The sequence below is a fragment of the Lonchura striata genome, chromosome 4 (genome assembly GCF_046129695.1).
Source record: "Lonchura striata isolate bLonStr1 chromosome 4, bLonStr1.mat, whole genome shotgun sequence".
NCBI classification, from domain to species: domain Eukaryota; kingdom Metazoa; phylum Chordata; class Aves; order Passeriformes; family Estrildidae; genus Lonchura; species Lonchura striata.
Window position 1 is genome coordinate 58,763,243 of NC_134606.1, and position 18,229 is coordinate 58,781,471.

An 18,229-nucleotide genomic window follows, 5' to 3' on the forward strand; every position below is an offset into this window, starting at 1 on the left:
CAATCAGAAAAAAACAAATCAGGTTACCAGCTCATAATTGGAAGTATGTAAATTAAAATTATGTCCATTGCTATGCTTAGAGTTATAGCTTCTGATATGGTATTTTATAATGGAATTTAATTTTCTGCCTGCTTAGAGTTTTACATTTAGTATTTATAGTAGAGGATTGTCAATTAGTTGGAATTAAAAGAATTTAAAAGGACAGCAGGACTTGAACTGTAACTACCTAACCATGCAGAATAACAGCCAATAACAGGTCTATTTATGAATTAAACCTGATTTAAATCTTCTAAACAAACCCCATAGAAATCTCTGCCAAAAAGGGAAAAATTCTTCAGCAATTCTTCTATCTACAATGTTCTTTTAGATAATAGCACATTTCAATATAAAATGAAATTGGATATTTCTTTCAATTATCTTTAACAAAAATTTGTTATGGACTTTCAGAATTGACTTAAAAATGACAGTTGAAGCTCTTCCTTTTTTGTATTAATTTTGTGACTTTGCACTTTTAACATCTCTAGGTTTTAATATTTTCCTTCTTGTTTTAATTTCTTAAATATTTTTGACTGTTGCAAAATATAGAATGACAAATTATATAAGAAAATGCAACTTTTTTAACACTGCATTTTTTTTCCAAATTGAGAGGACAAATCAGTCTTCAAACCCAGAAATTAAGAAAAAAGATCAATTCAGCCTGAGCTTGAACTGTATACACAATTTTAGTTTTCTTCACAGAGTAGGGAAAAAATGAAAACCATAAAATTACACAGTTGTGATGACAGGTCATCTTCTCTAGGAATTTAAACTGATTTTCCTACCAATTTTCATTTTAAATATGGGTAAATATTGATTTTCATTCTTCAGCAGTCGCAACTGATGAAGTACTGAAAGCAAGTCTGAAATCAGACTGTGCTACAGGCTGTATAGCCTAATGGAGAGAAACAATACCTCTCCCAAAGGTTTGAAATAACTAAATGGTAGAGACCAGCTTTGAGAAACTGGTTATGGCTGGAAACAGCATAACCAGAGAGTTCCAGAACAGGAATAGTACTGTCTCCTTCCTTTATCAATCCCTGGCTATTCAACCAGTCTGCCTTTTACAGACTACTGCTTTTTTAATCACCCTTTTTTCCTTCCTGTTCTGCTGGACACCTTTGAAAGTGTATCTAGGAAGAGGGGTAGGGACATTTACTTGTGACATCTTTACAAAACCAGAGGTCAGCTTTTCACCTGCTTCTTTCCAGTTTGGATTAAATCCAGAAAAAAATCAAGAAGAGCATCATGGTGAATTCCTTAGAGCCAGGAAATCTCCCTCACCTCCCCAGGGCCAAACACGTTGCACGTGCTGGGAACCCTACTGAAGGATGTGCCAGGGGCTTTCACACCAGGCTGTACCCACAGTACACTGGACACGTGTTGTTTTTTGGAATACATATTTCCTGGACACAGAGAATGAGTTGTAATGGGGAGGGTTCTGGTTACGCACTGCACACAATTGTCACAACGTTTTAGGCATATGACTGAAAATATGTTTTTAATGTCTTGCAGATGTGTGAAGCTGGAAATCACTTTATCAATGTAGCTTTAGCTCACCAAACCAATGAAGGTCTGTTTTTGATTCCTGTTCCTTAACCTATCCATCTTCTGCTGCTGTACAGTAATTTATGTACCTACAGCCATTGAATAAAGAAAGATGAAGTAGTAACCATGCCATTGGTCTAACACCTTCAAAAAAATGTTGACAAGAAAATATTAGTAACACTGCTGTTGTTTCAAAACTTATAGCAAATTTATCTTAATTAGACACAACTGTACTTTAAATATGGATTTAAGCACTGAAGTTCTTTAAAGCATGCTTGTGACTGACATAAATGTATTTCATTTTAAATAAGTCTCAAAAACTTCTAAACTATATTGCAGAGTTTTTAGACACATTCATCTCAGGCAAAGATGTACATGCATATATTCAAATACACAGAGAAAGACTCATGAATACTTACACAGTATATATGTATGCTCTTAACAGGTTGGGGTTTCTGCATTTTTGTGTCATGAGAATAAAGATTATAGAATATATACCAGAAAGTAAAATATGGTTTCAGACACTAATAGTGTAATTTCCCTGCTAGAACACCCTATTCAAGAAACTACCACAGTATGATGAACCTCACACACAGAAGTCAGTTTCTGTTATGGAATGTTTTCAAGCACTGTGGTTAGGAAACTGCTTGTTATTTCTTGGAAGGGACTTAATTCAGCTTAAAAGCAGCAAGAGCCAAAAAAATTGATTTATTTCCCACTGGGATAAATACAGCTTTTGCTACCTCAAAAGATTTCACTGAAACTTTTCTAACAGGTAATGCCCTGAGAGTATTGGCCCAGGGGATTGCTGTCATGTAGGCAGGCTGTGATAAGGCTCAGTTCCCCTCTCCCTGTACTGAAACTGCTTCTGATTTTCCCCACCCTTTTTTTTTCCCCTTTCACAAGGAAATAGAACCTGTTTTCCAAGTCCAACCTACAACCCCTTCACGTGGCTCTTCTTGCTGGTATCCTGTCCCAACTATACATATGAGGTACATGACTTTCTTCTGCTTATGTGCAAAGGGTAGGTGGTTACTGTTTCAGCCTTTTTCTGCAGAAAATCTGCAATACCTCCACGCAGTTCCCTCTGCACATCCATCCTTGTGCTTCATATATCAGTCTCCTTGCTCCCACAAATCTTTCTCCACCAAACCCTCCTCTTCCCTCGCATCACTATCACATGGACTTTTCTCTATATTTTCCTCCACTACAGTCTCCCCAGTGATTTAAAGATTCACCTATCTCTTCACCCCATCCAGCACACTGAGGGGTTAATTTCTTACTATTTTTCCTCTCCCATTTCCAGTACAAGTACCACACTATTTTTCCATGGGGAGCTTTTTAAAACTTGTCATTTTGCTTTACATAAATATAGAGCTAACTGTACCTTTTTCTTTGCAACAGGCTGGGTCTTGGATTAGTTTCACAGTGATGACACAAACTCTGCCAGGTAAGTTTGAAACAGAATGAAGACAGCATTTAAAGTGTTCACGGAAAAAAATTGTAGAAATCTAAGATTTGCCAAAAAGGTTTATAGCATAAGAAATACTGCCATCAAATTTGCCATATGAGATAAACTCCCAAGATGCTCGTGAGAGCAGCCTGCTTAGTAGAATTTGTGACTCTTGCTCTGTACTTTGCTGCATCCTCAGAGACCTAAACACTCACAAAAATATGGTCCCTGGGACTGAACTCTCCAAAACATTCAGTTTTTAATTATTTTTCCATTTCAAAATAGAAATCTATAAAAACTACTTGTAAGAAGTAGCCCCACGTCATTTACAAATGGAAAAGAAACAAATTTCAAAAGTGGGTTAAACTGCATCGTGCAAAAATTAAATTGAAATTTTGTTTCAAAAGATGAAACGTTCTTGGATTTTAGGCTTTGATATGGAAATCATCTGAAAGTTTGGGGACAATGTCCCTACGGTAGCAGGAGCAGAAACATATGCAGCACACTGATTCTTGCTGTAATTGTCCCAGACATAACTTGTCCAGATGCCAAATGGGTGTTTCTGATTAACCACCTCCACATTAACCAAAGGATAATGAATATGCAAAATGCAAATGCAGTAAAATTATTCCCTGTTTGGTGCCTATTTGCTGGATCAGGCAGCTATTGCCTACTTGCTTTGGGGCTGAGCTCTCCCTCTACACAGCAGGGAGTTAGAGCACAGCTCCCTGTCATGGTTGGCAGCAGAAGTGGAAATAAAGAAGTGTTATAGTTCAGAAGTAAACTAGAAATATGGTTGAGAGAGACCATGGATTAAGACAGCATCATGGCCAAGGAGGCCTTGTGATATATGGATTTATGGTGGAGTCAGAGGTGGTACAGGGTGTGTCTAACAAATGTGAAGACTATCTGTGCGAATTCCGTGGTAGACGCTGAGTTTGGCTATGGTGTATCAGCAATTTCCAGGCTGAGAGGAACTGCTGTGTTGTCTCTGTCCACAGAAGAGACTGCAAATGTTTCCATAAGCCCTACTGTATTTCCAGAAACAGGCAGTGAAAGAACACACATGATAATTTTCTTTAAAATCTTTTTCCCTGCTAGTTGGCATATTCGCTTTCCTGATGGTCATCCAGATGTCTCTGTGGGCCCAGAAGAAACACAAGCTGTATCTGAAGAGATTTTATCCAGAAGTGAGGAGAAAAGCAGCTATGATTCCCATCATCTTCTGAGATTGTCACGAGAGTTGGAGCCTAAGTGCACACTTCAAGAGTCAACTCAGAGTAAATGAGCTATTTAATTCAGGCACTATGTGGAACAGAGAAAAAACTACTGGATATCTTTTTCAGGAAATTAACAGTTCAAGATGAAGATGTTTTCATTAAATGCAAAAATTTAGCTCTTGAATTCTTGGTTCCTGCTAAAAGATATGATTTAATTCAATTTTATGTAATGGAGCTAATTGAAAAGGGACAACAAAATTGCTAGATACTTAGCTGGTGAAAATGGGCACAGATGCTGCTAAAATTAATGAACACAACTCATCTGCCACATTCAGGTATGGTAATTTTAAGGTTCAGTATTAGATGTTGAGAGTCTTCGATTTTTGCATCATAAAATGTTTCACAGCCTTAAACTACACAGAAAAAAGCACATTCTGCCTCAGCTTCTCCAAAGTGTCACATCAAAGGATGACCACTATGCTGTGAACACTGTTAAGTCTAGCTTCATAAAGTTTTTAATTTTTTTAAATCATATCTCATAGTAAAGTGTTTAATACAAATTGGCTTAAATTTCTCACTGCAAAGAGGGTTGTCTTTCTTTTATTTTTAGGCAGGCAGATCATCCCCACGATCCCACAAGGGGACCATTTGTAACCGCTTCCCATCTTGTAACTAATTTGTGGCACAACCTTGGGTACATCATTGAGGCCCACTTCCCTTTCTCACACTGAGCAGTCTCAGAATAGCAGAAAACCTTCTGCACTGACAAGTGTGGTAAGATCCCCTCATTCAATGCCTGGCTGCATCCACACACCATTCACCTTATTTATATGAAGCAGTGTGAAATCCTTGGGCACAAGGTGAAACAGAGTATGGCTCACTATCAAACAGGAAAGAGATGCCAAATGCATTTCAGTCTGTGTCTGAACTGCCTCAGATGGACACTGCTGACAGGCTTCAGCTCCCCTTCAGCTGGCCAAGCTCTATCTGCTACTCTGCTTTCCAGGACATTATTTTTTAAGGGATTATCTGGGCTTGTTATTCAAGTCCTGGAAATACTGAGTAGCTCTGCTTGCAAATCAGTGGCATGGCAAATCAGCCATGTCATGCAGGAGCACAATTTTAGTAAGGCAGAGCAAAAGAACCAGAACTGTTTCAGCAAGTTTTAGGATAAAAGAGGTAGGGCACTGAGTTCAGCTTTCATTATATTTCTGTTGCACATTTATCAATACCTTTTGGTGCCCTTAGGCTGGTGAAAAAAATCTTGCCTGAAGAATTTTATAGTCATTAGAGAAACACTGGAGTGCACCAGCAAGGCAAGCAGTTTGTCTCCTAAAGGCGCTGTTATCTTTGTGCCAGCTCAAGTGCTCTGACAAAGTTAATTTGCCTGGTAAATTGGGTTCACATCCCTCTTCTGATGTCTAGCTTGCAACACTTATCCTAGAAGCCACTGTAATTCAATTTCTTCTTTGTAATGTAAATACATCACTTTCCATATTTTTTAACTTGCAACCTGTGAAACAAAATTTTTATTCCTCTCAATGGAAAACCCTAATCAAAGTGAATATTCAGTTCTCTGACCCAGACTGCTAATAAAGATCTATTTTTGAGAAATTATTTTCTGTACTCTTTAATCAACTACTTAGCCACAATATTTTTAAAACTCTTTTTTTTCCAGACAATGTTAGATGTGTGAATAAAGGTGGTTGTCTGGTTTTTTTTTTTTTTTTTTGAAATTCAGCTACTGAAATGCTTTTCCCTTTATTAAATGTTTATTAAATGTCTTATTTCAGCAATCTTAAAATTTTAAAATAGTCAATGTCGGAGAGTAACTTATTATAATAAATTACATATCTATTAATATTTTGATTGCAATGGCTGCAGCTTTAAGTCTGTTCAAGGCATTATTTCCAGTGGGATTCCAATTGCTAGGAACATTTGTTCCTATTCAACAGTTTAGGTGGAGGAAATACTTCTGGAATTGTTAACTCCCTTATTAGTTGGTTATTCAGTACATGGGGTAAGGGAGAAAAGAGTTTTGCCTCCTGAAGTAAATGACTGAAGTTTTAAAGTAAGCTAAAAAGTAAAGTAAAGGGTGAGAGTAAACACCAGGTAAGAACAAATGAAGATACATTGCAGAAGGCTGTCTCAGATAAACATGATAGATATTTTGAGTTTCACCAGTGGGGTGTTGATGAGCTAAAACTGCTCTGAACAATGTTAAATGGCCTCACAAATAGCAATAAATCTAACTTCCTGCACCTTTACCTTCCTACACATCCTCCTCTGATTTTCAGGGCAAGTTCCATGCAATTAGGAAGGGTAAGGTGTGGGATGATTATGCTCCTTCTGCACGGTTAGGGTGTAGGGAGGCAGAGATCTCTGAAGCTTGCTCTTGGGGGAAGAGGTTTATTGGAGAATTCAGGGATGCCCAAGCCTCGTGCTCTCAGGCGTAGCACGTGGCTGGGCTTAGGAGGACGGGGGAGGGGAGAGAGAAACGGAGGGTTTAGGAGAGGGGAAGCCCCAGGGAGGGGGGGAGTCCAAGAGAGGAAGGAAGTCCAAGAGAGGGAGGAAATCCAAGAGAGGGAGGAAGTCCAAGAGAGGGAGGAAATCCAAGCGAGGGAGGAAGTCCAAGAGGCCACATGGCCGCTCTGAGCCCCATTTTCAGGGGCTCCCAGGTGGGCTGGGACAAGGCATGGGCCAATGGGGTTACAGACTCTGTTTTAGGGGCAGGTACAGAGGTGTGGGATGAACCACAATCTTTTGCGGGGTGGGATGGAACAGTCCATTTCACTCCAGGATTCATCCAAGGGTAGAAGTGACATTCGGCTAGCTAAGATAACAATCATATCTATCTATCCTCTGCAACAGTAAGGTAACTTCCTGGAATGGGGGGAATATTCCTCTTCAAAACAAAAAGTTTATAAAAATTACCAGTCTGTTTTGATAAACATTTCAGAGACCTTGCTTATAAACCCCCAAAAAAACCAAGTAAAGAAAAGCAACCATACAGTTTAAAAGAAGTATTATATTAAAACATCAACAGTGATTTTAGCCCACAAGCACCATGCACATTTTCAACCAAAACAGTTGTCTTCACACAAAAAATTTAATGAGGAAGTTTCTCATAATTGTGCTGGTTACCTGGAGAAAAATTCCTTATTAAGCTCTATATACCCAGGTCTTTCTCCTGTGAGGAGCTGATGAGGAAGTTAGCTGCAAATTCCTTTGTCTGTGTTTTCTCTTAAGTGCAGACCTCACTTCCCAGAGCCACCAATAGAAGGAAAGCATCGGCAAGACCACCCCACTACCAGAATCACACCATGTTTCAAGGTCAAAGGAAGTCAACCTCCAATAACAGCCATAACAGCTCACAGAGGCAAATGACAACATTCCTCACAAAAGGGAGGAGGGCAGGAGCACTGGACAGCAGGAAAATCAAGTGGTTGAGTTGGAAACATGTTCTGGTTAGCCATGAGTGCAGACCCATGTATGCAGCAATTCCTGCTTAACCCTCTTTAGGAGGGAACCAAGAGACCACAAATAAAGCAAGATACAGGGACCAGACACCAGAGTGTGGTCAGGAAGTGCAAAAATAAAACAGATGGAATAATAAGTAAATAGATAATAAATAAATAGATCCTTCCTGGCCTGCCTAATAAGGACTGTGTGAATGGCATTGCCAGTGGGACTAAAGTGTATCTCAAAATAATCACTCCCCGTTCCACATGGAGAGATTGCTCAACTTCCAAGTTTTCTATGCTCACCCTGCAGTTTACAATTGGGATTTTACTGGAACTCTCCACAAGGATGAGTCTCATCTGTCCCAAATTATTCCTAAAACATTCAGATTATGCGGTGGTGTGTTTTTATTTCATTTAATATTTGTTCAGTGTCTGTTCACCCCCCAACCCCCCAATCTCCTCCTCTCCCCGGCTGTCAATCTCCCCAAGCTCTTCCCTAACCCACTCCTCTCCAAGTTGTCAATCCTCCCTTTCCCTGCCCCTTTCCCCAGAACATTCCCTGTCATTCCTCTCAGCCTCCTCCCTTGCTTCCAGACCATTCCCTGTCAATTTAGTGAGGCTCAACACCCTATTGGTTACTTTGTGTTACTCCACTCCCCTGTTTCCCCTGATAGGTTTGTCATATGTTAGTCCTGCCTTAAACTCCTCCCCAGCCCTACCCTCATTGGTTGCTGTTCCTACTCCCCTCCTCTTGAGTTCTGTATAAAACCTTTGTTCGCCCTCTCCACAAGGTCTTGGGGCTCACCGAATAAATCCATCTTGTTCACCCCCAAGTCCCGTGTCGCCTCCCTCTGTTCCCGCGCCACCGACTGGGACAGCAGAGCACCCTGGGGGGAGCGGCCGCCCGTTCTCTTCCCTCTCGCCGCCCAGCACGCCACCGCTCGGGGTATCGCGGCGAGGGGGGGCGCATGCCGCGCTGCGACAAATGGTAGCAGAGGATGGTTCCCTCCTTCATCTTTTAGAAAAAACGGGCAAATCTGTGGGGGCGCCCGCCTCACAGAAGAAGAAGGAGGGAAGAGGAACATCTGCGGCCGTGGGAGCTCTGCCCGGTGCTAAGAGGAGCCGGATGCCGAGCGAAGAAGATTAAGGCTCCGGGACCCTCTTTCGCCCTTGTCATCATGCTCTCTACCTGCCTGGGAGCAGCCACGGCCGGGCTGCAAAGCTTTTTGGCGGGTAGACTTACCTAAGGGCGAAGAGGGGCGGTCTGGCAGCAGCTTGGGGGAGCCCGAAGAAGGGCTGACCGAGAAGTGGTTCCTCGGTCAGCATCCGCAGGGAGACCACTGGAGGCCGATAGTGGCCGAAACCAAGGCTTCGGGGACGAGTCTTGGTTTAGCGGGAACACCCAGGCCTCCGGAAGGGCCAAACCGAGAGGGAACATCCCCAGTTTGAGTGCGATTCTTCCATCAAATCAAGGAAAAGATTGAAGTCATCACCGCCCGGGCCCAGAAGGTAAGGTGGGCTATACGGGGTGGGGGTCGCCCCGACGGGTGGCTGGGTCTGCCACTTTTCTTTTTGCGTTTTAACCCCCGTCTGCGCCCAGACAGGGGCTGTATCCCTGCATGTCCCTGGCAGGCGGGTGGGTTTTCTTTTTCTGGGGGAGGGCTACCCCTGAGTAGTACTTTTCCCCTAGTCTTCTGTGGGGACCCATATTTGATCACTTTTTCTTTTTCTTGAAAGGGTTGTTTTCTCTATCCTCCCCTCCCCATGCTGGGCTGGACGGAGGGGGTAGAAAAAACACCAGTAGGGAACAGTTAAGAGGGCGACATGTTAATTATGGGAGGGTTATTAAAAGAGGCCCTTTATATCCAGCTGAGTCGGGCCCCCCTCCTGTACATTTCCCTTTTGCTTCTGTGAAGCTCCCCATACCCTCATCCCCTCGGACTTTCCTAAACCCTTTCCTATCCTCCCTTGGGGATTGCTGTGGCCGAGCCACCCCAAGTGCCCTGCCGGACACTGCTCAGGCCAAGGGCAGTGTATCTGGCACCCCCTCCCAAGATGGCGCTGGCCACGCCGCTTGGAACCCACTTTCCTGCCTTGACCCTTCTTTTCCGCCCCTAGTTTCCCGCCAGTCCCATCCCTTCCCCAATGGCCCTGCACCGTCCCTGCACGAGGCCAGTTCCTATTGGGGGAGGCGGGGTTGGATATTCCCCTATCCTTCTTCGGACTCGTCCTCTGAGGGGAAGGTCGGGAGGGACCCTCCTCCAAGGACATAGAGCCGAAAGCCGGGACTGAGGATCCGCCATTTTGTCTTCCCCCTAAAATGATGGCATCCCTGTCCACCCCTTACCGATTCCCCTGTTAATCATGGCAATCACTAATTAAGTGATTGTCTGATTCCCCTAGCCTATTCCTTAATGTACCCTACCCAATGTTCCTTTTTATTTAACTACAAATTCTTCTTTTTGCTTCTAATTATTTTTCGAATAATTTACTTGTTAAGTTATATTTTATAGAAAGAAAGGCTGTATTTGTGATCATCATTGCTACAAGGATCATGTAGCTGCTGCGTTACTTCAGGCTTGCTGCATTGCTGCGAAGTTTAAAATTTATTAGTTATATTTAAGTGATCTTTTAATATAGATTATTCAAATTATCTTATTTAGTTGTTTTTGTTAGAATCATTTGAATAATATAGTTTTATATTAAATCTACATCTTAATTGTTTTCAGTTTATCAATTACTTTATTTGATTGTGTTATTAGACAAAAAATTGTCCAAATTAATTATTTAATTCCAATAATTCTATTTAATCATTCTATTTAAATTGGATAGTGGTGATTTTAATCATTCTAATTCAATTATTTAGTTTAAATCCTGTTAATTATTTCCTTCTATTTCAATCACCTGATTTTTAATTATTCTTGGTTAGTCTGATTTCAATTCTATTTGTTTTATTTAATTGTTTCTTAGATTTATTAATTTTAATTATTTTAATGCATTACTTATCTTTATTATCATTGTTTGTTACAATTGTTTCTTTATTGCAATTACGCAATTTTAATTCCAATTAATTTAATTATAATTGTTTTATTCAAATTCAAATATTTTATTTCAATTGTTTTATTTCAGTTGTTTCAATTAAATTCCAATATTTATTTTTGTTTGTTTTCAATCACTTAACCATCCCATCTAATATTATTTATATTATTTTGGATTGCTACTCAGAGCAGCAAAACAGCAAGTTTTGGGTAGTTTTGTGTCTGATGTAAGAGCAATTTAGCCAGACAAAGTTGGAGGCCAGTCCCTTAACCTGAGCCAAGCAGCAGCAGTTCCAGCACCACCAGTTCCAGTTCCTCCACATAGCCACCCATCTCCAACTGGCTCAAAAGCAGCAGCGACAAGCCCAGCCTCCGCGGCAGCAGGCTCTCTTAAAGCCACCAGCAGGCACAGACCCTTGTAGTGCAACCTATGTTGCAGTCCCAGCCACAGCGTTTGCAGCTCCAGCAGGACAGTCTGCGCCAGGCAGCCACCAAGTCAACCCCCCGGCCTCGGGACCATTCAAAGAGTCGCAGTACCTTCGGGCCATCCTCAGTGAAGAACTCTGTGCAAGTATCACGCTAGGTACAACTCAGCTAAACGGACTTTAAAGCTGCATGTTTACTTTCCAGCACACAGTGCCTCAGACACTTAATTCTGTGCACTGGCTGCTGTGATAAGAAGCAAGGGTCCAGGTGGTCCACAATTATTTCCACCTCTTGGGTAGGACCGGAGCTCATAAGGTGACTCCTTTCTAAGGCTGAGCACTGTTTACCGAACATCTGCAGTGCCAGGCCTCTGTGCTGTGCTCGCCTGGAGGCCAAGCCTGAAACAAAAGGCTGCCGTTCCACCTTCATGATGATAGGTTGGCAGTCGCAAGTCGGCAACACCTCTGCTTTACTATTTGACACCTCACATCTAAAAAGTCTTCTCTTTCTATTTATGTAGCCCATAATCTTTGAAAAGTGTATAATTTACTATTTCTTTTGTACTGTAGTTTATATTTATTTATAGGGTTTTTGTACTGTGTGATTCGAATTTCTGTTTCTTGCTATGATTAATGTTTTAGGTAGTAAAGCACTTATGATCATAAATTCAGGTTTTTGGTTTGATTGCACTATGTTAAGTTTTTAATGAAGCTATGATTTTTGGCTAGACTAAATAAGCTGTATCTTAATGTATGTGATAAGTACTTTGAAATTTTTATTTCATGTGGTCCATTTACTTTTGCATTGTATATCAAAAACAATTTTGTATATTTTATATTAAGTAATCCTGTAATCGTAATCAATTTATATTTTTCTGATGGTTTTCGACTTATGTCCATTTAGTAATTTGTAATTTTACCATATGATTTTGCTGTATCTTGTATATGAAGTTTATCTTATTTATATGATGTATTGATATGTTTAAACGCCGAAACTCTCCTTCCTTTTGTAAAAAGAAAGGGGGAGATGCGGTGGTGTGGTTTTATTTCATTTAATATTTGTTCAGTGTCTGTTCACCCCCCAACCCCCCAATCTCCTCCTCTCCCCGGCTGTCAATCTCCCCAAGCTCTTCCCTAACCCACTCCTCTCCAAGTTGTCAATCCTCCCTTTCCCTGCCCCTTTCCCCAGAACATTCCCTGTCATTCCTCTCAGCCTCCTCCCTTGCTTCCAGACCATTCCCTGTCAATTTAGTGAGGCTCAACACCCTATTGGTTACTTTGTGTTACTCCACTCCCCTGTTTCCCCTGATAGGTTTGTCATATGTTAGTCCTGCCTTAAACTCCTCCCCAGCCCTACCTTCATTGGTTGCTGTTCCTACTCCTCTCCTCTTGAGTTCTGTATAAAACCTTTGTTCGCCCTCTCCACAAGGTCTTGGGGCTCACCGAATAAATCCATCTTGTTCACCCCCAAGTCCCGTGTCGCCTCCCTCTGTTCCCGCGCCACCGACTGGGACAGCAGAGCATCCCGGGGGGAGCGGCCACCCGTTCTCTTCCCTCTCGCCGCCCAGCACGCCACCGCTCGGGGTATTGCGGCGAGGGGGGGCGCATGCCGCGCCGCGACAAGATTAAGGAGTTTAAAGTTAAGCCTTCAGATACACAGCTCTACATTTTTGTGGCTGGTTTTTGCCATAAAATGCCAACCTGGAAAAGAGTAGGCGCCAGCTCAGGCTTTCTGGTGGTACAGGGAGGCGTTGTGATGGGGAACTGACATGGCAGATGCTTCTGTACACAACTTGGCAGCCTATATTTGAATTCCCAGTTTGAAAAAGCCCTTAAGACCCAGCCTTATGTTTATCTTACAAGATGGTTACCACATCTTCGCAGCTGACAGGAAAATGATCTCTGTGATTTCATCTTTCCATAGGGAAAGTGGAGCTTGAAAGGACACTGAAAGCAGGAGAATTGAATAAAGGCAGATGGCCATCCTTTTAAAAAGTTATTATCATCAAAATATCTTGTGCTTTGCATTGTTTTGTATAAAGTAAGTGACTCCAAATTGGCTTTTATCGCACTAGGAACTGAGATAAAACAGCCTGTTATCAAAGCAGTTCTCTGAAAGAGAGCCTGCAGTGTTAACTAAATATAATAAAATAAAAATCACTGAATGTGAAGACTTCTAAAGCACACTGTAAGAGGAGAAAAGCTATAGGAAGGCAAGAGACTATTATCTATTTATATGCTTAACAAGTCTTGCTGAACTAAAAATTAATTCAAATCATAAAAAGCTTTTTAGCAAGCTAATATTTTTCACATGATGCTTTATTGGCTTTCCTTTTCTATATTTTCCTAGGCACAAGTGCTGTCTACAAGTGATATTCCTTGTCATTAACATTCATGGAAGCTTTTAGAGAAACACACTCTGTGACTATCCCAGTATTTAATAAATAAATGTAGATGAAGTGTTGTGTTGTCACTGAACACAGATTAGTACCTATATGAACAATATTTTTTTATGAAAGGTCTGGTTTATCATAGGTGAGTGCACAGAGGCTGCTGTACAGCTACAGTTAAAGGTAATTTTCACATCACACATGTTTAGCATCACAGAAGAATGTTTATGTTAATGGTCTCTGCATATCCTTCTGCCACCTGTTACTCACATTTACAACTCTTTCTGCAAGTATCAGCTTCAAAAGCCGAGCTGTTCCATGCCTAGGTCATGGTCCTGATGTTTGGTTATTTTGTGTAGCACACCAGAGACTGCCTTTCACCTGGTTCTTCCCTGAGAGGACATTGGAGAAAACACTTATTTTTCCATCTTGTCTAGCTGGACGAACAGTTGTCCAGGTGAGGTGTGTTGGTCACTGTGTGACTGAAATAATCAGTATCGAATTTCCTTGGAATGTAATAGTCAATTTAAAACCACTTTTTCAAAAGAAAATACAAGATAATGGGTCCTGAAATACGTATGCTTAGGTTAAAAACAAATCTGCCATATATTAATACACCCACAATGCCCAATCTTTTATCGTGTACCTGCTTTTATGTAACTTCTGAAGCCTTTGAAAACTCAGGAACCAAGTATGAGGAAATAATTTATAGTTAAAAGAAATAGGATAAGGCTATTCAATAAGACTAATGAGTTCCATATTTAAAAAAGCAAACTTCACACCTTTTGTCAAAGAAATCTGATTGTTAACCAGTTTTTTCCTAACACATAGTATTATTCCTGTGAAAAAGTAATACAACTTTATGACTGATTCCTTTCAGTATTCTGAGTACCTGACCATACTCAATGGGAAAAGGCTTTTGTTTCAAAATTGCCAGTTTCACCATATGGGGACTCTTTTAAAGCACTACAAGACAGGCTCCAAAGGAAACAGACCACCACATCAATCATTTTTAAAACTCTAATTCATACTGAAAAGTTGATGAGCTTTCAGTTGACTGATGAAACTGTGACACTAAGTTACGAAAGAAACAAATATTTAAAAAGGTGCAACTTCCCTCAAGGTAAGAATAGGGGGGAAAGGGTACTTTTAATCTTTTCTATTAATATTATGAGGACATTTTCAAGGTTCTAGGGCATCTGTGCAGAAGGAGATATTGATTAGAGATCTGGAAGGACCAGAATGTGGTTGCACTGTGCTTTTAGGGATTAGCAGTTATGTCTTTTTTTTAAAGAAATGTCACTCTTTCTGACAACTGAGCTTGACAGAAATGGATTAAAGATGACACATCTCCAATATTGTAGCTAATGAAAAACAAAGCACCTATTCTTGAACCATCAGGGAATTTTTGTCACATATACACACACACTGTATTCTTCCACCCTCTGGTTTACATTATCTCTTTGCAGAGAGTGCTTTGCATTGGACTTGTAAGACTGTCATTCAAACTCTTAATTACTTAGCTTTTTTTTCACAGGAAAACCCCTTCATTTCAAAACACCGAGGATGCAGAATCTTTTCTATACAGTTAACCAATTCCAGCCCTGTTGCCCCACATTGCATTAATACTTTGCTGCCATTTTAGATATCCTTCCAATGTGAAGCATAATGTTCATCTATATTCAGAGACTTGACAAACATCCCACCTTAATCCAGTTGCAAGCACAGAGCTAAATCTTGAAGCAAAGAGATGCAATACCTGGCACTATCTCAGCCTAGCTTCAAAATGCTTCTCCTTGCTTCCTTTGCTCTTCACCTCTGAAGGGCTGGAGCTACTCAGGCACTTCTCTCTGCAAAAGTAGAGGTTTAATTCCAGTTTGCATTAGTATCTTGCTATGAAATCATAAATCTGTAACAATAGAAACAACAACACTTTCCTCCATGTTTGACACATTTTCCTACTTAGCAGGCTCTAGCATGTGAAAGGAAGATTGATATTGTGCTTTTACAGATACAGGGACAAACTAAACAGGACTATAGTAATTTGAGAACTACTTCTACTTCACTTGGGCTTCTGCTCACAGTCTCAGAACCTTGGGCACCTCTCCCAGGAAAAGAGATTGCAATAAAGATTTCCTGAAATCTAATAAAGGCGATCTTGATTATGGATCTAGAATTAAATAAAGAGATAATATATTTGATCACATGCAAATATTTGCTGGAAGCTGTACCTCAAACACTTTTGCACTTGGCATAGAAATCCCAATTTTAGAATAATTGTCACTCACACACATGACAGACTTGTACTGAGTATTGCAAGTTACACAGGGAATTACTGCATGACCTGCTACTGGATCACAGAATCACAGATTATGCTGAATTGGAAGGGACCCAATAGAATCAGCAAGACCAACTCTGGGCTCTGCACAGGACACCCCAGGAATCACACCCTAATATCTGGCCTGATAGCCAGGTCCTTAAGGGCACACACAGGACTTTGAAGGTGTCAGAGTGTGGGAGCCTCACAGGGGGCATTCAGCAATCATACACAGGAGTTAAAGTCCACAGACCACCCCACCCTAGTGCTGATGGTTCTGAATCCATGACAGACCAAAGCCCATCTCAGCCACTTCCTTTCAGGGCTCCTTTGCTGATGGCCTGGCCTTGACAAGCAGTTTCAGAAGTTTCACAAGCCCTCACTGAACTGCTTGAGCGTCACTGATATGACAGGAGATGTGCTGTAAGTGCAAGGCCAGGATGCTGAAGCAAGATGTGCTTAGCCATCTAAGTAAGTAGCCTACCAAACACTTTTTCACTTGAGCAAGTAATTGATGTTTGCTTCTCATTCCTTAGGCAATTCTTTTAGTCCTTCCCAGCCTTTTTTCATTCAGGCACACATCTGACTCACTTGGTGGCAGAGGACTGCCCAGACCAACAGAAGTGAGGACAGCATCCACTGCCATCAAACACTCATAAAAATTACTACTGTTATTTACTGGCAAACAGCTCCTGCAAGAGCACTAAATTTGGCCATGTGTGAGGCAGTATGGGGCAATCTTGCCTATGGCAGTTCTGGGGCCTTGGGACTACAGATGCATGTATCATCCAAAAGCAATACCTAAGCAAGTAAAAGGAAATACCTTGTGTAATTACACCATTCTGATATATTTAGATTCAAATAATGCATTATAAAACCTGTGGACAAGACCCCCACTTCTCAGCAGTCCTTCAAGCAGTCACTTTTTAGATATCATTGAGCAAACAGAAATAAAATCAAATCAGCACCCACAGATGTACAGTTGACATACATAATCAATAGGCAGTTACAAAGAGGGAAAAACTGCAGGAATTTTCTTATTCCAGATAAGGAGCAGGGAGAGGAACTTTGCTTTGTGCCCCTGCCTCCAACACTTTCAGCAAAAAAAAATTCTCTTTCAGAGAAAATAAATTGATTCATTGGTTACAGTGCAAGGAGATGAGCATTTTCAGCAGAAATTAAGGGCAAAAAGAAGGTCACAATACATAAAATTTCAAGCAGCAGCAGACAGAGCTGGCTAAACTGACTGCCATTTTAACTTCAGTCATTGATAAAATGGTCACATTAAGAGGCAGCTGAAGGATGGTCAAAAGGTTAAGCCAGGCAGGCTGGTAGAGAAAACATAAAAAATGTCTTCTGCCACAAGAAATGTCTACAGATGGGGCTTCTCCTGCTGCTGTCCTCATGGGGAGGAGGGTGGGAAACTCAGGGTAAGTAGGGGTCCTGCTGATGTCTTGATCTCAAGTAGGACTTGTCATCTGAAGGCAACAAAGGTTAGTGGTACCAAAAGTCAGGCCTGGTATTTCTATTATTTCTACAGCTTCTAATGATTTTCCCTACAACATTTTCTCTCCATCTCATTTTCCTTCATCCCCAGAGGATATACTATATGCCTTTATGTTGTAGCAAAATATTCTACAGCTGTAAGTAAAGAAAGCCATCTGTTCTTTGAAAATAAAATGCCTCAGCTAGGATTTTTTTGGGTTAGTTTTTTTTTTTTTTTTCAATTAATACAACCAATCTATCAGGTTACTTGCATGTCACACACAGCTGAAATATTAAGCATTTCAGCATAAGCTAGGAAAAAAAAAAATCAGTCAATCCAAAGATCACTGCTTTTCTCCCTTCTGATTTTTGATTTGCAAGAAGTGTTGAATATATATGTTTACACCAGGAATAAAAATGTATTACTTCCCAATGTAAACCTTCTTTCCAAATCTTCTTTTTAGGAATTTAGTTGCTCAGTGTGCTTGTTTCTCTAAAAGCAAGCACCATTTCCTTACTAATTACTGCAAATTACAAGTGCAAGGGGCAGCATTCCCTTGTTTTCTGAGAAAAAAACCATGTGGGCTGAATGCTGCAAACTGGAAAATGTTCCATTTCCCCAGCAGAAACAAACTCTAACTGCTCTGTACCTGAGAGTTTGACAGCTTGACCTGTGAGTGAACCAAACCTCATGCTTCAGACCACTGAGAAGTCAAAAGAGCAGCAGGAAAATTCAGTTTTCTGCTCTCATCTTCTATTTAACAATGGAAGAACATTCTACATTCTATAAAACAATAGAATATGTAATGTAGCATAGGAGTATGAGGGGGGAAAGTCTTTGGCACAACTGAGA

The 18,229-nt window shown here is 40.8% G+C and overlaps 1 protein-coding gene across 1 annotated transcript in view; it reads left to right on the forward strand.

Moving 5' to 3' along the window:
• Nucleotides 1-5,871, forward strand: part of TECRL (trans-2,3-enoyl-CoA reductase like) — a 55,549-nt gene extending 49,678 nt beyond the window's left edge. The window contains exons 9-12 of the mRNA XM_021549292.3: nt 1,552-1,609; nt 2,491-2,576; nt 2,989-3,034; nt 4,139-5,871. Of these exons, the coding sequence (XP_021404967.1) occupies nt 1,552-1,609; nt 2,491-2,576; nt 2,989-3,034; nt 4,139-4,266 (318 nt within the window). The 3' untranslated portion in view covers nt 4,267-5,871. The remainder of the gene's footprint in view (nt 1-1,551; nt 1,610-2,490; nt 2,577-2,988; nt 3,035-4,138) is intronic.
• Nucleotides 5,872-18,229: the final 12,358 nt, after the last annotated feature.